Source organism: Mustelus asterias, chromosome 6, assembly GCF_964213995.1.
Source record: "Mustelus asterias chromosome 6, sMusAst1.hap1.1, whole genome shotgun sequence".
NCBI lineage: Eukaryota > Metazoa > Chordata > Chondrichthyes > Carcharhiniformes > Triakidae > Mustelus > Mustelus asterias.
This window is the reverse complement of record NC_135806.1, coordinates 115,131,714-115,159,470: the sequence shown is the minus strand read 5'-3', so window position 1 is coordinate 115,159,470 and position 27,757 is coordinate 115,131,714. Positions and strand designations below refer to the sequence as shown.

Here is a 27,757-nt window from a genome sequence, read left to right as displayed (position 1 = left end):
CTGAGCTGCACTGAGCCGAGAGCTTCTTCCGCCTCAGACACAGTGGGGACATGGCGTCGCCCATGGAGCTGATGTGCTGGGGAGGAGACTGGGGTTTGCCTTCCGTCCACACCGACTCTCTCATCGTATTGGTAAAAAAAAGCAAACTATAAGAGCGGGGCGCTTGTTCTGGTCTGGGCTATTCTCTTTATTAATCATGGGCTGCGCAGTGCCTTTCTCTGGAGCTTGTACGTTTATTCTGCCTAAATTGTTTACTGCTGACGCTGATTGAACAAGTAACAAAACCGGATGCATCAGCTTTCACAGAAAGAGTAAAATAATAAAGCGTCGCTTTGACGAAGCTCCTGTGTTTGTGTGTTATTTTCTGCAGCCAGAGCCAGGGCCCGGAATCTGTCACTCAAGGTCAGCCTGGCTATCTGCTGTCATCCTGGCTGTTCACTCAGGGGGGGTCTGGGTTTTTATACAAAGCCTTTGCATTCTGTAGTTAGTCAATGCAACTTAAATGGGATCTGGAGTATTCATTAAAGGGAGGGACAATTTGGAGTTTGGGAAATGTAACTTGACTGTAAGTTACTGCATCATTTACTGTGCTGTCTCAGCTTAGGGAAACAGTGGGAGTGGCAATCTCAGGAAGAATGTGGCCTCCTTCAAAAGTGTAGGAAGGATTTATGATTGTTCAATTACTATAGCCCATATGTTGAATGGAAAATGGGTGTCTGCTGCAGGAGAGCATTAGAGATTAAAGCAGGTTTGGAATTTTAGTTTCACAGCGCAGAAGGAGACCCTTCAGCCCATCATGTCTGCATCGTGAGCAAGCACCGATCTATTCTAATCCCATTTTCCAGCACTTGGTCCATAGCCTTGTGTGCTATGATATTTCAAGTGCTCATCTAAATACTTCTTAAAGGGTTCCAGCTTCTGTCGCTGTTTCAGGCAGCGAATTCCACATTCCTGCCAACCTCTTGGTTAAACGGTTTTTCCTCAAATCCCCTCTAAATCTCCTGCCTCTTCCCTTTCCTGGCACACGGGGTGAAGGATTAAATGTAGAGTGTTACAGGGCAATCCTCACTTGAGGAATTTCTATCCTCCAGAAAGGTGAGGCCAGAACTCGTCTGTGTTCCAACTCGCAACAAATCCTATTCATTCAGTAGCTCTTGTACTCACTGATATTTTGATTCTAAAATCCTATACAGCATTATTTGAGTGGGGCCTGTGACACATATTCTGGTTATCTTCTTTAAAATATATCTTTTGCCCACTTGCTAAATATGAATTTCTGTAAATTATAGTTTATCCAAAAATGTTGTTCCAACACCAAAACAGGTTCCCATTTTCCTGAAAATGACAAAGAAACATTTTCTTTCGGCAGCCACATAGAATGGCTTGTGTTATAAGGTAGTCAGGTGACCAGAGGCTCAGGTATATCAGCTAAATTTTCACATTCCCTATTTACAACAGGACGGGTTACTGCCTAAGAATGCGCTGCAGTTGATGTTATTCTGTGTGAATTGATGGTTCGATTAATTTGTGGGGAAGGCAGCTGTCATACATATGGGTCTGTAGTCGAGATGCATGATTTGACCAGCTCTGACAAAGGGGCATCCAAACTCGAAATGTTGGCTCTATTCTCTCTCCACAGATACTGTCAGATCTGCTGAGATTTTCCAGCATTTTCTGTTTTCGATTTGAGCAGCGGTTTTGTGCTATTTGATTTGAAATGTAGGCATCTATTTTTATTTCACTGCCTGTTACACTTTGTTTCCTGTATCCTAACCTGCACCAAGTCCTGCTGGCCAATTTCCCCCTGTGCTTGCTGACCTCTGTTGGCTCTTGACCTGGTAATGCTTTGACTTTAGTATTCGCGACCTCGCTTTCCAATCTCTACACAACTTTGTCCCTCTGTATCACTGTAACTTCCTCCAACTCTACAACCCACAAAGATCTCGACACTCCTCCAGTTCTGGTCTCTTGTGTATCCCCAATGTCCTTTGCTGCAGCAATGGCAGCCTTCTCAGCAGAGCCCCAAGTTCTGGAATTCCTTACTTAAAGCTGTCTGTCCCTCTACCTGTTTCTCTTCCTTAAGACGTCCCCCTGTGCACAAGATTTTGGTCATTTATCCTAATATCTCTCCATACAGCTTGGTGCCAGATTTAATCTGTTTAATGCTCCAGTGATGCATCTTGGAATGTTTTACTACTAAAGGTGCTATATAAATGCAAGTTGTTGTTTTAGTGTGTAATCCATGCAACCCTTCCCAATATAAGGAACCATAAAGAGTGACACACTTTATAGCGCGTTATAACATTCATAACTGCTGTAATCTGGCAGGTTTATTCAGTAAGGAGCCTAACAACACCAGGTTAAAGTCCAACAGGTTTATTTGGTAGCAAACGCCACTAGCGTTTGCCACACTAGTGGCGTTTGCTATCAAATAAATCTGTTGGACTTTAACCTGGTGTTGTTAGACTCCTTACTGCGTTTACCCCAGTCCAACGCCGGCATCTCCACATCAGGTTTATTCAGACCAGATTAGGGTGATATATAGCCTAGAAGAGATTATTATCCCAAAGTCATATTATCAGCATATCTTCACACACAAACACTGCATTTCCTTTTGGGGAATAATGGGGAAAGGATTCCCAAGTTGATTATCAGCCTGTTGAACCACGTTATGAACATTTCTTTCGTGGCCACCAAGTCCCGGTGTTGGACTCGAATCCGGAGCTTCTGGTCCAGAGGTAGGGGTGCGACCACTGGTTTAGGCATAATGAGGTTCCTCACTTGGCTGAGTGGACAATTTAGCCCCTGGACATTTTGGAAAAGAGAAGAGAAAGTGGCATTTTCTTGCAAACCATGTATACCTCTAACTTTTGTTTTCACTGCAGGCATATGCCAAATTTTCACGGGCTCCTCTGAAAGTGCACTTTATTAATAATCCATGGAAAACACCTACAGGTACCATTTTAAATGTATTTTAATTGCTAGAGCTTTTAGTATTTAAATGGTGTACCAGTATTGTCACGAGGATCCCAATAATGTTTATTGGTAGCCCTGCGAATTTTTTTATATTCTGCCTTGTCCATTTGAATTTTAAATATTGTCCGGAGTATATCCAGTTTGGGTCACTGTCTATGTGGAGTTTGCACATTCTCCCAGTGTCTGCGTGGGTTTCCTCTAGGTGCTCCGGTTTCCTCCCACAGTCCAAAAACGTGCGGGTTAGGTGCACTGGCCATGCTAAATTGCCCCTTAGTGTCAGGGGGACGAGCAGGGCAAATACATGTGGTGTGGTTATGGGGATAGGGCCTGGGTGGGATTGTGGTCGGTGCAGACTCGATAGGTCGAATGGCCTCCTTCTGCACTGTAGGGTTTCTATGATTCTATATATTTCTTCCTTACACACTTATATTGCAAGATGATTTGGAGTTCTAAGGTTATTTTTTTTGCAGTTGAAAGAATTATTCCCTGTAATTTTGGGCATGACTGCTAAGACCAATATTTGTTGACCATCTATAATCATCCTTGAGGGCATTTAAGAGTCAACCCATTGTTGTGTGTGTGGAGTCACAATTGCCTAGACCTTGCTCATCTGAATGTAAAATTGTGGAGAGGCCAGAGCGGGTGGAAGGGCAGAAAGAAGGTCACCAGAAGAATTTTACCCCTCCTCCCCCTCACCCCCCTCTCCTCCTTCACCCCCTTCCCTAATCTGCTAGCGGGGCAACCATAAAATTCTGCTCGTGGAAAACTAGTTAAAGCAGTTAGTGCCACAGCTTAGCGAAATAACAGATTTGATCCACGATCTGTACTAAATGAGTGAATCTCAGCCAGAGCTGATTGAAGAGTACAATTGGTCTTAATGTCTCTAGGTTACAGAGGGGAATAACTTTGGTCCAGCTCCCATTCCTGATGGCTGACCACTGAAGACGTGAGCATGTCTTGACTATAGTCTTGCCATATAGATCAACCAAGTATCCACCCTGATTTGGTACTAACGAGTGTCCGCAAAGGGAAGCAGCAGCTTCCGGAGAGGAGATGGGGAAAAATTCGGAAGGAAGATAATTTGTCAAATTTTAACTGTCAATCTTTTTCTTTCCAAGGAGACCAAGCCTAACGTAGTGCCAGGGACCCGGGTTCGATTCCCAGCTTGGGTCACTGTCTGTCTCCCCGTGTCTGCGTGGGTTTCCTCCGGGTGTTCCAACTTATATTTGGGTGTTCCATTTCCTCCCACTGTCCGAAAGACATGCTGGTTAGGTGCGTTAGCCATGCTAAATTCTCCCTCAGTGTACCCGAACAGGCGCCGGAGTGTGGCGACTAGGGGATTTTCACAGTAACGTCATTGCAGTGTTAATGTAAGCTTACTTGTGACAATAATAAACAAACTTTAGGAAAAAAAACGTCCTTAATCTACAAATTGTAGTCTTCTCTACCAGTGGGTTGTTTATCTGTGTGGTCTGTCAAGGGCAAACCCGCCCCCCCCCCCCCCCCCCCCCAACCAAATCTTCCAGCTTATGATTAAGAAACTGGGGAGCAGAGGTTGAGTTGTTTGGCATTTTGAGGTTATTCCTGCTTTATCAACCAAAGAGCTCTGCATTGTATCTATATCTTTCTTTGAGAAAGTGCTGGGGTTTTGGTAACATTGCAGGACAATGTATGTCATACACATGGTAATGTCCTAGTTGTGAAGATCAGTTTATAATGTTGTGATTTCCCCTCCTACAGGAGACATTCCAGTATTAACTTCACATAATACACATGTTGTGCAACCTGAAAATATTCTGAATTTCCTGAGAGAACAGGTATGTTTGTTGCGCCACACGGATGAATTGAAAGTCAATACTTGCAGACTATTTGTAAGGTGCATGTTAGATTTTGGTCTTATTCAAGTGAAGTGCACCAGAAGAACCATGCTTGTGTTGTTATTATTGAATTTCATAAAGCTTTTAACCTAGTATCTCATGTAGCTAGTGTAACAAGTGCATGAAAGTATATGACTAAATCTTAGTTTATATCTGTGGTGTATACGCCGGTTCCGAGGCCTTTGTATAAGCAAAGATGGATCACTGAATCCATTTAGCTCAAAAGAAATGGAAGGGATATTTACATTTCAATGGGTTCTTTCATGACCTCAGATGTCCCAATGCACTTTCAACTTTTGGGTTGGCTTTGCATGGAAGGGGGTCCAATGGCGCTCCAATTTCTGGCACTTATCACACAGCTTTTCCTGCCTGATCCAGCACTCTGTTTAATTTTGGGGAAATTGCAGCCGATGTTTGGTTAAGCACTGTGTTTTGGCCAGGCCACTATGGAGAACACCTTCTTTACTTTATAATGCGCCTGTGAAGTGCCTTGGGATATTTCATTATGTTGAAGGCACTAAATAAATATAAGTTGTCATAGTTGAAATTTGAATTGTGGAATTTTTACACTTGAGAGGGCAAATGGGGTGTCAGTTTGGAATAATATCTGTAATGCAACATCTCTGACCCCCTTAGTACTGCATGGGAGTGCCAGACTAAATTATGTGCTCAAGTCTCTGGAGCAGGACCTGAATCTATAACCTTCTGACCCAAAAGGGAGATGCTACCACTAAGTCATTCTTAAATGAGTCGTGAGGCAAAGATTGTCTACAGTCACTCATCCTCTTTGATATATTTAATGATGTAGAGGACTGTACTGTTAAGTATGTTTTTGGAGTTTCTGTTCTAGGTATTTTATAGGTATTGTGGTGCTCCTTTGCACAAAATACAACAATTGACAGCGCCACTTTGGAACGTGTTATTCTGTATTTACATCTTTGCCATCTTAATCAGTGGGCTTATGAGGGACTACGTTTTTTATTCAGTTGTGGGGCATGGGCATCGCTGGGTGACCCGCACTTATTGTCCATCCCTAGTTGTCCTTGACAAAGTGGTGGTGAGCTGCCTTCTTGAATCGCTGCAGTCCACGTGCTGTGGGTTGACCCACAATGCCGTTAGGGAGGGAATTTCAGGATTTAGGTAGTTAAACTCCAGTTTGATGATACCGAGTGCGCATTCTATTGTGTTAGAGACACACCTCACATGCCCAGGTTCAACAAACTTAGGAGTGGATAAAGCCAAGGTTCAGAGAGCACCAAGTGTACGCAAGGGCACCTGCTGAAGCATAAGAGAAGGTTTAGAGAAGACCTACAAGAATGGAAAGCATCACTATCAGGAAATATTGACCAGGTTGTGACTCTTTATTTCTGAACATAAGGAGACCTGGTGGAGGTCTTCAAAATTATGAAGAAGTTTTGATATAGTGGATGTGGGCATGCAGTTTCCATCGATAACATAGGATAGCCAAAACTGGATCAAATAAAGAATTTAGTTTCCTTTACACAGAGGGTGAAAATACGGAGCTTGTCACCACGTGGAATGGTTAAAGCTTAAAAGATATTGGCACTTTTAAGGGGAAATTTGATGCACAAATGAGGCTGAAGGGAATTGGGGTATGGTCAAAGGAGGCTCATGTGGAGCATAAATACTGGCACAGAGCCATGTTGTAGATTATATGCAATTATTTCAACAGTTCTCCAACAGAGTGAAGCCTAAGAACAAAATGTTATTTCTAAAGGTTTTTTTTCTTATTCTCAGCATTTAACCTAGATACTGGCAATTGAGAAGTGCGTCAAGTCATATTTATGCTAGTGAGAGTACTTCTGTTGTTGGATGCAAAGAAGGCATGTGACTATTGTGAGCAAAACAAAGGTAGTTTTAAGGGCTTTATATTTGTATTGCTAAACATTAGAAATAAGGTGTAGTTTTAAGTGGGCTTAATTTAATGTTACTGTGCCTGGAAGGGTAAAACCTATAATTAGATTCATGCTGGACAAAGGTGTTTGCGTGTGAGGGGTTTGGTTAAGTTCCAACTGTGTTTCTATTGTGATTGGAGAGGGCTACAGCATGAAAAAGGGTGTTGCTTAGCAACTGGGGCCTTGTAAGGTAGAGAAGCTTTTAAGTTTTAGTTTAGCTAATTTGATGGCAGTTAGAGATAGGTCGTGAAAGAGAAGGCAGCTTTTACAGCTCTGCTAGAAGCAGTTGGTTTTAGAAGACTAAAGAGGGAACCACTCTCTCAGCCTCGCTGGAAGAAAAGCCATACTATGGAGTGACGGTTAAGAAAACAGATGCTGAAAATCTAAACTCCTGCTCGTTAAGGAAACTAGAGAAATGAAGAGAAGTTTCCAAGAAGTCTGGAGTTAACGAAACAGAGAAAACTGGGAACCAGAACAAATTATTGTTCAGTAAACTCACAGAGAGTTGAAAAGGTATTTGATTATGAGATACCAGAACGATATCTGCAGTGGTGTTAAGGTTTGTGAGAAATTACTACAGTTTGGGAGACATTATTTGAAATCAGTGGCTGAACCACGGAGTTTGTGTAAAAGCCTTTAGGACAAAGGAAACCTGAAAGAAGAGGCGCGAAACCTTAATAGAAGCAGCAGAGGGAAAACGTAGTTTAAAAGAAGATTTGAAAGTGTAGTTTTCGAAAGTGGAATTTAAAATCACCCATGTAGAAGCCGGAGTTCAGTGAGACAAGGTGGCTCACGTTGTAAGAATCATGTAAAGTTTTAAGTTTATTTATTAGTGTCACAAGTAGGCTTACACTTCAATGAAGTTACTGTGAAAATCCCCAAGTTGCCACACTCCAGTGCCTGTTCGGGTACACTGAGGGAGAATTTAGCGTGGCTAATGCACCTAACCAGCACATCTTTCGGACTGTGGGAGGAAACCGGAGCACCCGGAGGAAACCCACGCAGACACGGGGAGAACGTGCAGACTTCTCGCAGACAGTTGGAGGGGGATTTTAAGGTGAAATCCACAGACATTCATTTGGGTTCAGAGAGGAGTGTGTCTTACCACACCATAACACTATTTGTAAAATATATTGACCAGGAGTGGTAGAGGACAGGAGGGCACAGAGTAGTGTTGACTGACTGCCAAGAAGGTTATTGAGTACAAACAGCATTATTTATATATGTCACATTGTTGGTTACAAATGCCTGAATTAAAACCCCAGTTATTTGTTCAACAATTAATTTACTTTATTTGCTTAATTTTGACAGAAATACAATGCGGACTATGAATTAACAGCGAAAGAGGGAGCTGACACTCTAGCATTTATTGCACTGATAGAAGAGAAGCTACGTCCAGCACTGGTAAATAATTCAAGCAGTGTATCCTCGACTGGCATTCTTCAATTTGTATCTCTGTAAAGTTTATGATTCCTGATTTTGAGTCCTGTTAAAATTTCAACTTTTATTTCTCCCATCTAGTGCCCTCTAATAAATCTGCATCTTCAGTTGGAGACCTCCCCCCTAGGTCAAACCTTTGTGATGCACCTGCCATTCACCATCCTTTCTTTACCCATTTTTTCACAAAGTGGATTTGGAAAAAAGGTCACTTTTAATATTGGATATATAAAGTGCTGACATATTCACAGATTTATATTTACATATTGGCCCGAGTCATTCGAGTCTGCACCGACTCTGCGTAGGAGCATCTGACCCAGGCCCACTCCCTGCCCTACCTCCATAACCCCACACATTTACCATGGCTAATCCTGCTAACCTACACATCTTTGGACACTAAGGGGCAATTTAGCATGGCCAGTCCACCTAACCTGCGCATCTTTGGGCTGTGGGAGGAAACTGGAGCTTCCAGAGGAAACCCACGCAGACACGGAGAATGTGAAAACTCCACACAGACAGTCACCCAAGGCCAGAATCGTACCCGGGTCCCTGGCGCTGTGAGGCAGCAGTACTAACCATTGTGCCGCCCACTTAAATAACAATTACTTTTAAAAACATTTCTGACTTCTCCACTAATTAATTTGTACAAGGATTTTTAAATGATCATTGATTTTAAAATGAAGTGTTTTCTTCATGTACTAGGATAGGGTGAATGCACTCAGTCTTTTTCCCAGAATTGAGGAATCGAGAATTAGAGGGCATAGGTTTAAGTTAAGAGGGGAAAGAACTAATGGGAACCTGAGGAGCAACTCTATTACACAGAGGGTGGTACATATGTGAAATGAGCTGCTGGAGGAAGTGGTTGAGGCAGGGACATTGACAACATTTCAAAGACATTTGGACAGATATGTGGATAGGAAAGCTTTAGAGGGATACGGGCCAAATGCAGGCAAATGGGGTTAGCTTAAATGGGCTTTTTGGTTGGCATAGACCAGTTTGGGCCGAAGGGTCTGTCTCAGTGCCGTAGATTGTATGATTCTATGATACTATGAATAGGGCAACATTAAATAGGTCAAGAGTAACATTAATACTTCAGCCTGATGATATTCTGGGATAACTTGATTTATGCTTTAAGATAGTTTGTGGAGAATCGATGCAGTGTGCAATCTAGGATTTTCATGGGGCCGCCAGTTTATCGTACAAGTTTGATTTTAAATGTTTTATATGTGAAGTTGCAGATGAATAGTATTTATGACATTTCTGTACAGTTGCACACTTTCTGGGTTGATATTGAGAATTACTGCAATCTGACCCGACCGTGGTTTGCTTCAAGAATCCCCTTCCCATTGAACCTCTACTTACCAGGGCAGATGTCAAGATCTGCAATGAATCAGATTGTTGTAACCAAAGGAGAACCACCTTTCTACAACCTTAAGGAGGTAGAGGCACAGGTAAGGGAGCTTTCTAATCACTGATCAATAATGGAGGGTCCTGATCATTGATTTTTTAAAGGGAAAAACATATCATAGAATCCTACAGTGCAGAAGGAGGCCATTCGGCCCATCAAGCCTGCACCGACCACAATCCCACCCAGGTCCTATCCATCTAACCCCACGTATTTATCCTCGCTAATCCCCCTAACACTGAGGGGCACACATTTAGCGTGACCAATCCACCTACCTCGCACATCTTTGGACTATGGGAGGAAACCGGAGCACCCGGATGAAACCCACGCAGACACGAGGAGAATGTGCAAACTCCACACAGACAGTGACCCAAGCCAGGAATCGAACCCGGGTCCCTGTCGCTGTGAGGCAACAGTGCTAACCACTTTGCTACCGTGCTGCCCTTTATATAAAACAAATTAATATAACAAGTTAAAGTTAGAAGCGTCAATTCATTTCAATTTAATTTCTATTGGAAGGCATTTATTTCTCGTTTTCCCTTCCCAAGCTTTTACTATTGAAATCTAAAGTGCGATACATTGTTGACAGTGGTGATACTCAGTGAACATGTAGACTTACTTCATTATTAATTATGAGTTTCAGTCGTCTGTACACCAATATCATTTTTCACTACAACCTAATCAATTTAAACCATGCAAAGCATATAAAACTAACTGTAGAGCTAACAACACCCTTGTTCTCTCTAAGTGAGTTATGGAACACCTTGCATCCTAATTAAAATACAGTTTGCGAATAATTGATTTCATGGGCTGAATCTTATGGGGGAGGGAGGGGGGGGGGGGGGGGGGGAAGGAAGGTGGGGACGGACCGCTCTCCTCTCCATGGAAGGAAGTTCAGCCAATAGCCAAGATAAACCCGCCTGGCAGCTATAACAAGCTGTTTGGCTGGCAGCTCTGGTTGTCCTAGCAATGATGTGGAGATGCCGGCGTTGGACTGGGGTAAACACAGTAAGAGGTTTAACAACACCAGGTTAAAGTCCAACAGGTTTATTTGGTAGCAAAAGCCACGCAAGCTTTTGGAGCTCCAAGCCCCTTCTTCAGGTGAGTGGGAATTCTGTTCACCTGTTTGTGAACAGAATTCCCACTCACCTGAAGAAGGGGCTTGGAGCTCCGAAAGCTTGTGTGGCTTTTGCTGCCAAATAAACCTGTTGGACTTTAACCTGGTGTTGTTAAACTTTTTACTGAGTCCCAGCAATGCCAGTATTCTGTAATGGACGCTGCTGAGGCCCCTGGAAGAAGAGGCGATGCCCGCCGGAGCCAGGTAAGTCCAATCTTTTTGGACGGAGGGGGATTGGGCAGTTTAAGGAAGAGGTGAGGGGGCCAGGTTTCAGAGGCCAGGCTTGCTCGAATGAACAGGGTGATGGGGGGGGGGGGGGGGGGGGGGGGGGGGGGAGTATACTTTGGGGATTGGGGTTGCCCTCGATGCAAACAGGGTGCTCCCAAAAGGACGTACCTACCTTTTCTGTCTTTCATAATTCCTAATATAAGATGAAAACGGCAAACAATAAAAAATTGTAATAATTTATATGAAAAATATTCAATTGAAAAGTCACTTGGTCCTGAGATACATCTTGAAAGGAGGAAGATCCCTGGACTATGCTGAATAAGTTCATAGTAAAAATACTACAATTGGCATCAGTGTCTGGGATTGGAGCGGGAAATAAACTGGCTCAATCAATTTTGATCACTGCCCATTGACTCCTGTGGTTAAAGTGTACATGTACGGAGCGGATTGGTTTGACTGTAAACCTCTTTGCATCTGAATACTCTTATCAATTCTTCCTATCTACAGCTAAACATAGAAATGTGACAGCATACAAATTATTCCAGGCATCAAGAAACTGCTCTTTCGGTTGATGTATGTTTAAGAATTAACTATGTAACTGGCTCAAATATGGTGTATTTCAAACAGATTTACAGAGATGCCAAGGAGTGTCTGAACCTTCTATCTTACAGATTGGGAGCATCAAATTTCTTCTTTGGGAAAATGTGAGTATTGATGGAGAAGATGTTATGACACATTGAACCCCTAATTATCCTCCTCCTTGATTGGTTGCCCAGAGTTCCCCCTAACTCTGAATCAGTATAGCTGCCCCTCAATTGAAAGGCAATTGAGCTTTTCATTATTCATCAGAGGGGATGGGGATAAAAATTGTTTCTGCTTTTAAGAGATAGCAAAAGATATGGGTGTTAGGGTGGTGCAGTGGTAATGTCACTGGACTAGCAATCCAGAGGCCCAGGATAATGCCCTGGGATAAAGGTTCAAATCCCACCACAGGATGGTGGAGATTAATTTCAGTTAGTAAACCTGGAATATAAAATACATCTCGGTAATGGTGACCATAAAACCATCTCAGTTGTTGGTTCACTAATGCAGGAAGATCTGTCATCCTTATCTGGTGCAGTCTACATGTGACTCCAGCCCCACAGCAATGTGGTTGACTCTTAAAGGTCCCAGCAAGCCCCTCAGTTCAAGAGCAAAAGGGGACTGTCCGCTTTGCCAGTGACACCACATCCCATGAAAGAATACATTTTTAAAAAAGCATATATTGTGGTCTTTGCAATATTTCAAAGACAAGTCAACTGCAGAACGACTGTGGATTGTTTATTTGATTCATTTGAGCGACATGGGCGTCGATGGCTGGCCAGAATTTATTGCCCATCTCTAGTCGCCTGAGGGCAGTTGAGAGTCAACCACATTGCTGTGGCCCTAGAGTCACATGTAGGCCAGACCAGGTAAAGACGGCAGATTTCCTTCCCTAAAGGACATTAGTGAACCAGATGGGTTTTTCCAACAATCGACAATGGTTTCGTGGTCATCAGTAGATTCTTAATTCCAGATATTTTTTATTGAATTCAAATTTCACCATCTGCCGTGGTGGGATTCGAACCTGGGGAATGTCTCCAGAACATTTGTTGAGTTTCTGGATTAATATTCTAGCGGTAATACCACTAGGCCTGTATCTTCCCTACGTCTACTGTTTAACATCTACTGTTCAAGGATTTTTAAAAATACGTTTGTGTATGCTTTTGTGTGGTGCCCTTCTGTAAACTAAAATACAAATGGAAAATGCCAGAAATACCCAGCAGCTCAGGCAGTATCTATGGAGGGAGAATGTAAATGAAGGGAAATGACCTTTCAAACAAAGATAAACTGGTTATTTTTGTCAGTTTTTTGGGATGTAAGAAGAAAATTGGGACACTCCAGTGACAAAACTATTAGATTTCTGTATTTTATTTCATGCACTTTTGAAACCAGCTAGAGTTGGCATGAAGGGTATCTTTTTGCTCAATTTCCAAATGAAGGTGTTAAGATTAATCTGTGATCTGGATGTTTTATGTGGGAGAAAATCAAGCTATATTGTAACCGAGCCATGAACAGATCTTCCGAATGAGGTAATGTGCTCTGCCTTGTTCTGTACATCAGTACGCATCATTGTGTCTTTAATGGGTGGATGATTTCTTGGATCTGAGTTTCGATGCCTTTGGACAGTTTAAGTACTGGGAAATTTTCATTGGTTCTGGCAAATGATCTGATCTCAGTGTGCGGATTGGGAATTCATGTCATCGGCATACAATGAGCGCAATCTTACCAGCCGTTCAAACCGCCCTGCCACGACAAGTGAGAATGGAGAATTTGGTGCTCAGCCAAATCTCTGTGCACTGCAGCGGGACCAGAACATCCCGCCAGCGTGAATGGCCGGAAGATTCCGCCCAATATGTCCTCATGTCTGCATATTTATTTCAGAAGTCCTACTGCCTGCAATGTCTTTTAAAAGGGCCTTTTTTTTCCCTCTTCAAATATTGCACGGAATCAGCATTTTATTTTCTCCTCTGCATGGTCCAACTTGTAAATAAATCTAGCTCAGGAATTTTAACTCAGTGTAGTATTGTAGGTGAAGCCAGTGAATGTGGTGGTCACCCCATAAAGTTAAAGCTTAAAGTTTATTTATTAGTATCACAAGTAGGCTTACATTAACACTGCAGTGAAGTTACTATGAAAATCCCCTAGTTGCCACACTCCAGCGCCTGTTCGGGTACATTGAGGGAGAATTTAGCACGGCCAATGCTGTGACTGTGGGAGGAAACCCATGCAGACACGGGGAGAACATGCGGACTCCACTCAGACAGTGACCCAAGCCGGGAATCGGATCCGGGTCACTGGCGCTGTGAGGCAGCAGTGCTAACCACTGTGCCACCGCCTATTGGGTTGTATCGCGGGTAATTGTTAATCCTGGGGTTAGATCCCTTTCATGATCCAGGTCTCAGATTATAAGGGACACTGTCTGTTTATGGAAAGTACCTTTTGCAATTAACACAAGAAACATTTGTAGGGGCATAAAGTGCAATCTGCAACAATTGGCGGCTATATAAATATCCCAGAACCAAACAGGCTATTTACAGGTTAAATTAAGATAACAGAGAGCAGCTACTTAACTGGAAAATGGGGACAGAGATTTAGAAGCGGCTTTGCCTGATAGTAGCGGAAAACCAGCAGTTAATATTGGAAAAGGGCATGGTGTGGGTGGGCACAAGGCTTAAGAAAAGAAGTGTCACTGTAAGGGGTTGGGGATGATGAAAAGAAATGTAATTGCAAGGCAAGGATGTGCACTCAAACTAGTCGTGGGGAGACTGGTAACCGCTGCAAAATAATTAGTACATTTTGCATTGCAAATCTTTAGGAAGGGGATGATGTAGATTAAGGGATATTTGAATTATTAATGTGGGCAGTGAAGTACAGCTGAAAGACTGGTGCTTATCTGAAAAGTAAAGTGCTTCCTGCATTTTCAGGAGTAAGTCCCTGAATTATAATGAAGACACCATGAATCTTGCTGTTTTTAACCTCACAGCAGCAATGCATAGTTTAAATTGAAAATGTTTTCACCTATTAGGGCGGCACGGTGACACAGTGGTTCGCACTGATGCCTCACAACGCCAGGGACCTGGGTTCGATTCCAGCTTGGGTCACTCTCTGTGCGGAGTCTGCACATTCTCCCTGTGTCTGCGTGGGTTTCCTCCGGGTGCTTCAGTTTCCTCCCACAGTCCAAAGATGTGCGGGTTAGGCGGATTGGCCATGCTAAATTGCCCCTCAGTGTCAGGGGGTAGCTCAGGGTAAATGCATGGGGTTATGGGGAAAGGGCCTGGGTGGGGGATTGCGGTCAGTGCAGACTTGGTGCAGTAAATGCACAGTGACTTACGTACAATATGTAAATAAAAATCCAGAAATAACATTGCACCAAGAAAGGATGTAATAGAAATTCATTAGGGACAGGGAATTTGAAAACAACTTGTTTTCGCCAAGCATACATTATTAAAGTTACATATCTGTAGGATTTCACTAGAAATAGTTACAGATGTCACTGTAAACCTGTTTTTTTAATGGCATCATTTTGCACTGTATGATTCTATGATTATTAATCAATGACACAGGACAGATGGATAAAAGCCTGAGCAGTGACAACTTCTGTCAGAATTGGTATTGTTCTAAAACTTGTGCCTTTGCTTTATACTTAGACCAACCAGTTTTGATGCCTTTGCGTTTGGATTCCTTGCTCCTCTCTGTAAAGCGGAGCTGCCTAATGCCCACCTCCAGAAGCACTTGCATCAGCTTCATAACCTGTGCCAATTCTGTGACAACATCCTGACTCAGTACTTCACACACAACTCCACAGGTGAGTCATTGGACATTGTGGGTGGAATTCAGCCATGCCGACTTATTCAGCATCCACGCAGCATTTCAATAAACGTACAGTGGCTTACGTACAATATGTAAAATAGTCCAGAAATAACATTGCACCAGGAACGGATGTAATAGAAACTCGTTAGGGTGGGGGAGAGGGGATTCGATAATGACTTGCTTTCGCCAAGCATACATTTGTATTGAAGTTACACATCTGTGGGGTTTCACTAGAAGTAGTTACAGATGTCACAGTAAGCCAGTTTTTTCTTTTAGATGGCATCATTTTTGACTTTGAATAAAGCATCAGGCAAAACCGTGAGAGCTGGGAATCCAATGTAGGAAAATGTGAGGTCATTTGCTTTAGAAATAAGACACCGTAAATCAGAGATTTTTCTAAATGGTGAGAAGCTAGGAATTGCAAATAAGCAGAAAGAGCTTTAGGGACCCGAACACAGAAATCACTCAAAGGTAGTGAGTGGACAGGTGCTCAAAATAATGAAAACAGCCAATGGAATAATATCCTTTCTCTTAAGCGGGCTGGAATACAAAAGGATGAAAGCTATAAGGTTATGAGGGGTATGGACAGGGTGAGTAGGGAGCAGCTGTTGCCCTTGGTTGAGGGGTCAATCACGAGGGGGCATGGTTATCGGGTAAGGGGCAGGAGATTCAGAGGAGATTTGAGAACAAACTTATTCACTCTCAGAGGGGGGTGGGAATCTGGAATGCACTGCCTGGGAAGGCAGTGGAGGCTGGAAACCTAACTACCTTTAAAAAAATATTTGGATGAGCACTTGAAATATCACAACATTTAAGGATATGAGACAAGTACAGGAAAATGGGACTGGCATGCCTTTATTGGTAGTTATTGTCGGTGCAGGTTGGATGGGCCAAAGGGCTATTTCTGTGTTGTATGACTCTATGGCCGGAATTTTACCGCCTCACTCGCCCCGGAATCGGGATGGTCAAGGCTCACAGAACGGAATTCTCCGTTGGCCTCGGGCGGGATGCAAGCTTACATTAACACTGCAATGAAGTTACTGTGAAAATCCCCGAGTTTCCACACTCCGGCGCCTGTTCGGGTACACTGAGGGAGAATTTAGCATGGCCAATGCACCCTAACCAGCACGTCTTTCGGACTGAGAGAGGAAACCGGAGCACCCGGAGGAAACCCACGCAGACACGGGGAGAACGTGCAGACAGCACACAGACAGTGACCCAAGTGGGAATCGAACCCGGGTCCATGGCACTGTGAGGCAGCAGTGCTACTCACTGTGCTGCCCCTACCTGCCCATAGTTTTCAAAAGGGAATTAGATAAGAATCTGAAGAAAGGGAATTTGTAGGACTACGGGGAGAAGGTTCGGGAGTGGGACTAGGGAAGCTAGGTTGCTCTTGCAGAAAGCTGGCATGAACGTGATGGGCCGAATAGTCTCCCGTGCTTGCTTATTCTATCAGAAATGTAGCCTGCACTCAACCGTGTACATTAGACTTTGTAAGCATTGTTGCTTTCCAAGTGCCCCAATCTCTGAGATTGTAATAGTTCATTGCATACATACTCCTTTGCCTCACTGTTGCTGAAATGCTCTTCTTCCTGCTATTCTGTTCTGTGTTTTTTCTCCTGCGGCCTCTTAGAAGATATGGTGGATGCAAAGCTCCAGAAGCTGACGCAGCTTGTAAACAAGGAATCCAACCTGATTGAGAAGGTTGATTCTTTTAATTGCTTTTTCTATTGAACCTGTCTGTTCTATGAAGTGCCTTGAGTAATAATTTTTCCTAGTCTAGTTAGCATAGTTGGCAGCATACATTAGATTATTTTTTCTTCCTACCAGTCTATTGCATAATGCATTACAATTGGACTTTAATGCACTGCCTGGCAGCATGCTGAGTCATACAGACAAAGGGAGCTCCAGGTTAAGGGCCTTGACTGTGTTGAATTAGAAGAATGCGTGCCTCAATTGTCCTGAGTTCAGAGAAGGGTCAAGATTCCAGTTTCTGGTGACTGTCCAGTAACCGTCTGGCAGCCTGACGGGGAGCAGAACCCAACTTGGCAGTGATTCCCCAGCAGTTGAATATCCTGCTAACAGTCACTGTGCAAACTCTCACGTGGCCCGCTGGTTTAGGAAGCTGATGACGCCTGCAAAACTGGCAGCAGACACGTTCATTACCACATCCATGGGAAGAGGGAAGAAAAATGGAAAAGGAAATTCCAACACGTACCTCAATTATGTGCAAAGTTGATCCTTTCTCACGCTCTGCCTCTCATTGTGGAAAGAGATGCTAAATCTGCTGATTAGAATAACTCGCCATGTTTTATGCATTCTAGATCAGGAGTTGAGGATACCGAGAGAAAATTTGGTGTATTTTTAACAGTAAAATTTCTGATCCTAGTTTTCAATTATGCCAGTGTTAAATTTATGTATTCAATTTTATCGTCGTAAATAACCTTGAAGTGAAAGAATTATTGTCACTGTATAATACAATATATTTTAATTCTTACAAATAATTAGCTTTGAAATCTAATTGGCATTCGAACAATATAATGGTTCTATTGATCTGCGGCAGAACATGGTAGAGTGCCCTATTCCTATCTTCTTATAGACAAGTATGACCTTATAAAGCATCAATACTGACAGTGTTTAGGAGCAAAATTTATTGTAATAGATAAAAGCGATGATGTTAACCTAAGAAATGTAAATTGCCTAAAATTAATTGTAAATTTATAAATTGATTCCAGTAATAAGCATAAAAGTGCATCTATCAAATCTTCTGTTTTCCTCCCCCCCCCGCCCCTTGTAGATGGACGACAATCTTCGCAACAGCCCCCAACACAAGCCACAAGGTGCGACCCCCTCCAAACTGATTCCCACGAGCAGTGAAGCCAGCTCGTCACAACACTGATTGTCTTGGCTGCTTTTATTGCCAAGATATTTTCAGCAAGTCTTTGAGTTAATTGAGTTTAACGTGACCATGGATCCAAGGGTAGGGAAAGGACGGATAAGTAAAAAGTGCCATTTTGAGGTGAGGTGTCTGATGTGCTGCTCTGAGCGTCTATCCAAGATGGAGGTCTGGAAGCTTCGTGTAAAACAGCGGAACTAGTCAGCTGTTGTTTCCAATGCAGCAACCAGGGCTCAGAAAACAGTACCCTTTCAGACATCACATTTCAGACACACATTTCTGAATCTTCCCAACGAGCATTAGAGAGTTTAAAATGTTTCAAGCTCCAATAGATAATCAACTGCTGCTGGCAGTTCTACTTATTATAGATGGAGGTAAAATGTGCCAGTTTTTGAAGGGTTGACCAGGTGGCTGCCAATTCTGGAGGCAAATGTCATCTGGAAGAGGCAATATTTCCTACAACACAGGACTGTTTTAACCCTGCTGTCTACATTATACAGATACTGTCCAGATCTCGTCTGTGAGACGATGAGTGAGCAGCCACTCCTTAATAACTCTCAGTCATAGTTTGTTTGAACTGAAAAAGATGTACCTCAAGTAATGTTTCTAAAGGGCTGCAATTACTTGGTCTCAATCAATGCATTATTGACTCCATAGTTTTAGTGGAGACACCTTTAGTACAGAACGTGAAAGTATTGTAAATAATGTTAGTATATTATTTTCGTAAAATTCCATAGATGAAATAATAATGTAAGGGCATATCCGAATACATTTAAAACACTTTAAAAGCAGCAAATGCTTTTGGAGAAAAGTGTGCTTTTGAACTTTGTTCCACTACATGAATGTATGTAACGGTTACTAACTAACCGAAATGCATGAGAAAGCAATCAATTGGCATCGGTTTAGGTTCATACCCTATCAAATTTACTTCAGATGCTGCAGTGATTTGAAGTCATAATACTTAGTGCAGTTAAAACTGAATCAGTTAACTTGGGTTACTGTGTCAAATTTAACCTCAATTTGTGTGATGGGAAGTATCTCCAGGTTGGAACCTGAACAAATATTTTTAACAGTCTGTCGATACCAAATCTTATTACCCAATTCGGCACAGACTTGGGCCGGAATTCTACCACCTCGCCTGCCACAGAATCGGAGCGGGCGAGGGTCCGACAATGGGAATCTCCCTGATCTCGGGTGGCAATTTCCGGTCTCGCTCGAGTGAGGCCGCAAAATCCCGCCCTTGGTGGGCCGAAGGGCCTGTTCCTGTGCTGTACTGTTCTTTGTATTATTCAAGGGAAGTTGTAACTGGGTTTAAACGTGTGCGTTTAAACTGCAAATTGGTACATGAATAAGCAAAATGTCAGTCTGAATGGCATGCTTTAATTGCAGTCCTTGTGTGATAACATTTTCACCAAAAGGACATGATTGTGCCTTTAGTTATGTTTTTGTTAAACTCAGTTTCTGCCTTGGCAAAATAGAGCTCTTTTTATTTTAGAAAAAGAATTGGTTCTCATGAAAGAAAGCACTCAAATCATTATGTTAACAGATGTCTTTGTGTATATAAATATGCTTTGAATGTTTTGTACAGTTTGGGTGCGATCTTACCGGCCGTTCGCGCTCCCGCTGTAGCGAGGTCAGGGAATTTGACGGCCAGTCAAATCTCCGTTCACTGGAGATTTGGAGCGGGATGGGAAAATCCCTCCAATATGAACGGCCGTAAGATTCCGGCCTTTGTGTTTTATACTGTCCTATGTTTAACATTCTCCACAAGAATACTTTTATTTACAAAATCAAAATCTGCAGTGTAGGCATCCTCTCACCAAGTGTACTGTGAAATGTTGCTAATAGGCGTTTAAATGCAAGAACAATGGTTTTTAGTCGGCATCGATATCCTTGACAAATTCGGTTTTTAAAGTGTTTGAGGATTGAGAATATTTGCACAAGGCTGTAAGTATGATTTTGAGTTAAATCTGGGCCCCAAACCAGTTTCTATTAACTGCCTTATCTTCCTATGTTAAAAACAGAAGGTGTTGGAAATACTCAGCAGGCCTGGCGGCATCTGTGGAGAGGGAAGCAGAGTTAATGTTTTGAGTCCGATATGACTTCTTCAGAACTGAATGAAGGTAGAATTGTGATGGTTGTTATTCTGTTGAAAGGGTGGAGCGGGAGGAAGAACAAGAATGCGAATGTCAGAATAATGAACAGCTCTGTCCAAAAGCAAGAGCATGAAAAGCAAACTCCAGACTGACACATGGCAAACAAAACAGAATCAAGATGGGCGTCAGAGCTCATGGGTCTGAAACTGTTGGAACTCAATATTCAGTCCTGAAGATTGTAAAATGGCTACGATCGGAAGCTTGCACTGAGCTTCAAGGGAACACTGCAGCAGGCTAAGGACAGAAATAGGAGCATCAGAGCAAGGTGGCGAATTTAAACGGCAAACAGCTGGAGGCAGAGGGTCATGCTTGTAGCTGAGGAGAGGCCCACTCATGTTTCTGTCCTTGTCCTTCTGCAGTGTTCCCAATGAAGCTGAATGCCATTCCCAGTCACCCTGACCAAATGCTTTGATTCTTTACTACATGACGTCTTTACCAATTAATCTTTCCCTTTTGTTCTTCCTCCCCTTTTCCTCCTTCCACTTTCAACGGCAAAAAAGCCCCATCAATTTTCTGTCTTCAGTTCTGAAGAACGGTCATATTTGACTCGAAAAGTTAGCTCTGTTTCTCTCTCCACAGATGCTGCCAACCTTGATGAATATTTCCAACACTTGCTGTTCTTATTTCAGATTTCCAGCATCCGCAGTATCTTTCTATAGTATTCAGTTTATACCTCAGTAACTGAATGTTCCACTTTCAGTTGATTAATGTCTCTCAAATCCGTTAATGATTTGTGTGCTTGCTTTGTGCGTGCTTGGTGTAACTTGAGCAGGTGGGAACACAGTCTTGTGTTACAGAGCCAGAATGGGCTTTTCTTTTGTTTCTTGTGTGATAGTTAATACAGCTGATATTTCTATCGCTGCTTTAATCTTTAGGTACCTACATTTCTTATATAGTCAGGATATTACTGCTGCATACTGCACTAGTCAGGATATTACTGCTGCATACTGCACTAGTCAGGATATTACTGCTGCATACTGCACTTTATCATTTAGCTAAAGCATTTTTCGGGTGCTTGAACTTGGACTGACCTCCTCTAAATGTTTGTGTACATTTTTTTGCAGAGGGAGTTTTCCTCAGTCAGGTAGTAGTCCCAGATCAAGTATAATGCAATTGTTGGTTTTTCTTTAAAAACTTGAAAACCGAAAGTAGTCGTAAATAGTGGAATTGCTTGCCAGAGTCTAAGACCGGACTTTTACCGGCACGCCCTCCCCGATTCCGGGGGTGTGCGAGGCTCGGAGAACGGCATTCTCATTTGGCCTTGGGTGAGATCATACGAATCTCGGGCAGACGTGCTGGTAAAATTCCGCCCTCATGAACGTGTGTTTATTTCCTGTTCCTTTGGCATAATCAGATTTGGTGGTCTTAGTGGCCATTGTGGTAAATATAGACCTGTGTGCTGGCATAGAAAGAGCTTTCAACCCAAAAAGGCAGGCAAAAGCTGTCCTGAGGAATATGCATGCAAACTTGGACGGAGAAGAGCAGCTCCTAGGAGCTGTCTATACATATAAAGGCATACAAATAGCCTTATGCCTCTGTAACTGGTGAAGAGTTGCTCTGGGATGCAAGATGCATAAATACTTGTGTAGAGTGGTCCAAAGTGCAAGGGAGAGGTTATAAATGCTGCCAGCGACACTTGATCCAATGAATTAATTTAAAAAGCTTACAAAGCAGTTTGAAGAAGCAGCTTTTGCATGGTGTTTGTAACACAAACCCAATTAAATAAGCTTTGCATCTGTAGGGTATCATTTGTTTGAATATAAAAACTAGGGATACTGTTTATGGCTGGATTGCAGTTTTTGACGCATTGAGATGTAAACTATAAATAAGCTTGTTTTCCATTCATGGTGAGGAAATAATATTTGACTCCAGCATTTGTGCTTTAAGGAATTAAATCACACACCGGCGTTGGCAGTTGGATTTCTGAAGCAACCTCTGGATGCTTTCGAGAACATCATTCCCACTGAAGATTAAGCATTTATTTCAATAGAATAGAATCAAATGGAACTTGGCATTACCTTTGAACCTTTCTCCAGATTTTAGTTGACATTTTTATCTCTAAGATCTATTGTTAACAACACAGGGTTATTTTGAAAGTTTCTTGCTCCTCCAAAGACCCCTTTTTGGAAGAGGTGGCAGGCCTCATTTCTGTCCTCCTGTTGTCCCATGGTTGCAGCAATTGGTCAGCCATTTGTGACAAAGTGTGAAAGCACACCTGTCTGCAGATTTACTTGTCTGTCTCTGTGTGCAGACACAACTCCTAATGTCATGAGAAATAGTGGCAGGAGTAGGGTATTTTACTCATTGAATCTCCTCTGCCATTCAAAAAGACCATGGCTGTTCTGATTGTGACCTCAACTCCACTTTCTTGCCTGTCCCCCCGTGATCTTTGACCTCTGTGTCAGACAAAAATCTGTCCAACTTAGCCTTGAATATATTCACTGACCCAGCCTCCATTTCTCTCTGGGGTAAAGAATTCCACAGAGTAACCACCCTCCGAGGTTAGAATTTCCTCTTCATCCCCCTCTTAAATAGGCTACTCTTACTTTTTAAATGGTGCCCCCGGTTCCACATTTCCCCATAAGAGGAAACATCCTCTCAGTATTTACCCTGTGAAGCTGCCTCAAAATCTTACATAATTCATTAACTTCACCCCTCATTCTTCTAAACTCTAATGAGTATATGCTCAATCATTCCTCATAAAACAAACACCCTTCATCCCAGCAATCAGCCGAGTGAACTTTCTCTGAATTGCTTCCAATGCAAGTATATTCTTCCTTAAGTAAAGAGAAAGAAACTACACAGTACTCATCAATGTCCTATACAGTTGTAGCATGACTTCCCTACTTTTGTACTTCATCCCCTTTTCCATAAAGGCTGAGATTCCATTTGCCTTCCTGTTATTTTCAGTATCTGCATGTTAATGTTTTGTGATTCATGCACAAGGACACAAAGATTCCTCAGTATTGCCGCATTCTCTCCATTTAATTAATCTTCTGCTTTTCTATTCTTCCTGCCGAAGCAGACAATCTCACATTTTTCCACATTATATACCCCATCTGCCAAATTTCTGCCCACTTGCTTAACCTATCTATCCCTTTACAGACTCTTTGTATCCTCCTCACAGCTTGCTTTCCTACTTATCTTTGTATCAGCAGCAAATTCGGCTTCAATACAATCCCACCCAGGCCCTATTCCCGTAATCCCACATATTTACCCCGCTAATCCCCCTGATATTAGGGTCAATTTAGCATGGCCAATCAGCCTAACCCGCACGTCTTTGGACTCCCCGCTCTCCCCGTATCTGCATGGGTTTCCTCCGGGTGCTCCGGTTTCCTCCTACAATCCAAAAAAACATGCTGGTTAGGTACACTGGCCATGCTAAATTCTCCCTCAGTGTACCTGAACAGGTGCTGGAGTGTGGCGACGAGGGGACTTTCACGGCAACTCCACTGCACTGTTAATGTAAGCCTACTTATAACACTAACAAATAAACAAACTTTAATATATCTCAAAGATAAATGAGACCTCAGCACTCTTTGGAGCTACTCTTGTCCAGCCGGGTATGCACAAGTATTCAGGTATTCAGCTTTGGTTTATGTCTGCAGCAAGTCCAGCATTGAGTGGGTGGTGATGGCCGCCACCTAAAACCACTGCCGTCCATGTGAGATTCTTATTATTCGTTTTGTAGTAATTTGATATAACTGAGTGACTTGCTTTTAAACCGACTTTCTATTCTCAGACCGAGATTTGTTTTCTGGTTTAATTGAGTCCAGGCCCCTGGATTGCCAGTCCAGTAACAACCCCGTACCTACCCTACCCACGTTTTCTCTCCAGCAATGATTGAACCTCAATCAGGATACTATGACGGGCGGTGTGTTGTTACCTCAGTTAAGTTTGTTTGTGTTCCCAGCCTTGGATGTCCTCTGAAAAGTGGTGTGTTGTAAATCTCGTAAGAGGCCATGTATGTAAGACCTAGATAGCCAAAGTAGACTAAGTCCTTAAGTCCTTCAGATTCAGAGCAGGCAGTGTAATGTACAATAGCCAGGAATTGGGAAATAAATCATCCTTTTTGAAAAATGTCATTTTGATGGAGGGCAGATGGTGAAATATTCAAAATCATTAGCTTTAATATAACGATAATAAAAATTTAGACTGTCACGGCCTTCTAGCCGTGATTTGTTCTGAACTATGAGTAATATGTCTTAGATTTGAGGCACTGTGGATTCATTAACGTCCTGAGAGAACCAGTTTGAATGCAGAGGGCAGGACAGATTCACTCCTTCTCTCTTTGTTACTGTGAATTATCAACAAGAGTTTTCATTGTTCCATTGTTCATATCAGGGGATGTAAAGGAGATAGTGACTCCCCCTGAATTAAGAATCTTGTGGGAAATAAAGAAGAAATTTCAGGGGAAATGCTATGTGATAGAGTGATACAGCACTAGAGGGGCTTTCCAATTAGTCCCAAACCCCTTTCTCCACAAATGAATGGGTGACACTTGTAGTTGCCCATGGAAAACTGGATGAGGCGCTGCTTTGTAGAAGTGTGTTGTCATGTAGCAGAGACAGAAAGTGCTGGAAAATCTCAGCAGTTCTGACACGAGTTCTGTGGAGAGAGAACAGAGCTAAGGTGTCCAATCTGTTGACCCTTTGTCAGAGCTCATGGGCGGGATTCTCCTGCCGTCTGCACCAACGGGATTCTCCCGTCCCGCTGCAGCGAACGGAGATTTGGCTGAGTGCCAAATTCTCCATCCTCTCTGGTGGCGGAGCGCGGACAGCCAGAGAATTCCGGCCCTTGTGTTATCATACACTTCCGGTGAAGTGAATTTGTATCCTTTTCGTGGTTAAAGGTGAGGTCAATTGGAGTTTAGTTTCTCTTGGGTCTGCAAAAGGTTGGAAGCCAGAACCCCAAATAAATTGTCTGGCTTTGTTTTTTACAGTCACTCCAATTTCCGGGTCAGTCAGATATTTCCCCTCACTGTTCCTCTGTTTGTATTGCAAATACCCACTAATCCTGGTTTAAGTCAGAGCACATGGTACCCTACAAGAATAGCAACATTGTACCACGTCAAGAAGTGGGTCGCAAGTTCCTCAAGAGCCAATGTGCTGGTGGAATGGTGAGAACCTGACTGAGTTACAATCCCGTTATACTTATGGATGGGATTAAGTGCCTGTGCCATTTATAGCACTTACTGAGTGTCCTTCCTGCTGGGAGCCGGGAATCTTCAAGCAGAATTTGGAACTTTAGCTTTTAGAACTCCTTTAACAAATAAAAGTGGAGATTTTAGAATTGCTATTAGGAGATCAGGATTGTGATCCTCACTTCTGACAGCATGCTGACCTGGAACACAAGTCCATGTGGGATTTTTAGCCATGACATCCTCCCATTGGTGCTGCCTTACATTAACACTGCAATGAAATTGCTCTGAAAATCCCCTAGTCGCCACACTCCGGCGCCTGTTCGGGTACAGTGAGGGAGAATTTAGCATGGCCAATGCACCTAACCAGCATGTCTTTCGGGCTGTGGGAGGAAACTGGAGCACCCGGAGGAAACCCACGCAGACATGGGGAGAACGTGCAGACTCCGCACAGACAGTGACCTAAGCGGGGAATTGAACCCAGGTCCCTGGTGCTGTGAGGCAGCAGTACTAAACAGTGTGCCACCGAGAGTTAAGAGGGTTAAGAACGCACCAAGGGTACCCTGGCACCCAACCCACCCTGCCACCGAGGGTTAAGAACCCATTGGTGAACCAGATGAGTTCTTAACTGCACTGTATGATAGTTTCTTGTTACAGCAACATGATTTTAAAAAAATTAATAAGACCAGAACTGGAATCCTCTAGCCGTTCACGCCCCACTGTCGCTGCCAGCGAGAATGGAGATTTGGCACTCAGCTAAATCTTCATCCACTGCAGCAGGACCGGAGAATCCCAAATGTGGGCGAGTTTAGAGACTCTGACCCCAGATTTTATTAATTAATTGAATTTAAATTTCACCAGTTGCTGTGGTGGGATTTGAACCCATGACCCCAGGGCATAAGCCTGGGCTTCTGGATTACCAATCCATTGCTATTATCACAATGCCACCAATTTCACTACTTGGCACATGTGTTCTTATCACAAAGACCAACCACCCTTCCTCATCCTTTTATTTATGTTTTTTTTTTAAATTGTCATTTAATGATCTGTAACCATTGAGTTTCTAATATATCACTGTTTCTTTTTCTGTTGAGATTTGCTTTTTCAGTAATCATCTATGACTCATTTTAGGCAAAGTGGCATTGAAGCCTTGGGCCCCAACAGAGGCCTTCTCCAGCGTATTGTTTGGAACGGAAAGTGTAGGTCCCACAACGCAACCTCACCCTGCCAGCAACTTCGTTAAATAAAAAAATCAGGGCGCCATTTTTAAATGCCATCCCTGTACATGAAAGTTAGAATGGGAATTCCCCCGCATCGCCCCATGCAACATACCCAACCCCCCTGGCACTCTCTGGGCATGACCCTCTCCCCCTTGAGTAATACACACATCTGCGCTCCTCCAGCACCTGCCCACCAGGTGCACACTGTGGGAGACCAGTTGTAATTCACACCAGCGTACCCTCACACCGACGTGAATTAATAATCGAAGGGGAGGGGTATTGAGATGATCAAGTGCAGAGGCCTGATAATTAGATTCAAATTTATTATAATGCCGTCCCTGACATTCAACATTGGAATTCCCGTTGCGTCACTGGCAAGGAACAGGGATAATCCCGGCGAGACTTTGCACCGATGTAAATTTCCGCTCCCGTCACCAAACCTTCCCGAACAGAACGGGATTGGAAAATCCCGCCAATTGACTAATCATTAGTGTTTTCACCAATCCACTGGCAGGAGGGTCAGTAACAAAAGATCGCAGATTGAAAGTATCTGACAAGCACCAGTGGAGAGTTGAATGTTTCGTTTTTAATGCAGCAATTTGCTTTGATCCAGAATGTACTTCTTGAAAGGGGAGTAGAAATAGATTAATTGGTAACTTTCAATAGGGATAGGGCAAATACATCTGAATGAAAATCTTTGTAGGGCTAGAGGAAAGAGCAGGAGTATAGGACTAATTGGGTAGCTCTTTCAAAGAGCTAGCATAGGCATAATGGGTTGAATGGCCACTTTCTGTACTGTATCATTCTATGATGATTGTACTGTGTTAAAGACCACGGGCTGATTTAGGAAAATGTGTTTGCAACTTTGGAATGTAAACTGTTTTTTGAAGGTTGCACACCTTTTGTTGTATTTTCCTAAGCCTCTGCAGCTATTGCAATATTGAATGTACAAAAAAGTCACAACCAAATAAAGATTATGAAAGGTCTGTTTTTTGTG

The 27,757-nt window shown here is 42.9% G+C and overlaps 1 protein-coding gene across 2 annotated transcripts; it reads left to right on the top strand.

The window, feature by feature from the left end:
• Positions 1-27,757, top strand: mtx3 (metaxin 3). 2 transcript variants are annotated; one of them, XM_078214980.1, is made up of 9 exons: positions 1-131; positions 2,886-2,955; positions 4,717-4,793; positions 8,081-8,173; positions 9,475-9,657; positions 11,584-11,660; positions 15,186-15,343; positions 16,982-17,052; positions 18,146-27,757. In XM_078214980.1, the coding sequence occupies exons 1-9, from the start codon at positions 51-53 to the stop codon at positions 18,245-18,247; spliced, it is 912 nt and encodes a 303-aa protein (XP_078071106.1). In that variant the 5' UTR covers positions 1-50; the 3' UTR covers positions 18,248-27,757. The 2 variants fall into 2 exon arrangements, with proteins under 2 accessions (XP_078071106.1, XP_078071107.1); XM_078214981.1 differs by lacking the exon at positions 16,982-17,052.

Coding starts and splice junctions, on each gene's coding strand:
- mtx3 (XM_078214980.1), top strand. CDS start 51: ATGGCGTCGCCCATGGAGCTGATGTGCTGGGGAGGAGACTGGGGTTTG. Junction 11,661..15,185: donor AATTTCTTCTTTGGGAAAAT/GTGAGTATTGAT, acceptor CTTTATACTTAG/ACCAACCAGTTTTGATGCCT. Junction 15,344..16,981: donor CTTCACACACAACTCCACAG/GTGAGTCATTGG, acceptor GCGGCCTCTTAG/AAGATATGGTGGATGCAAAG.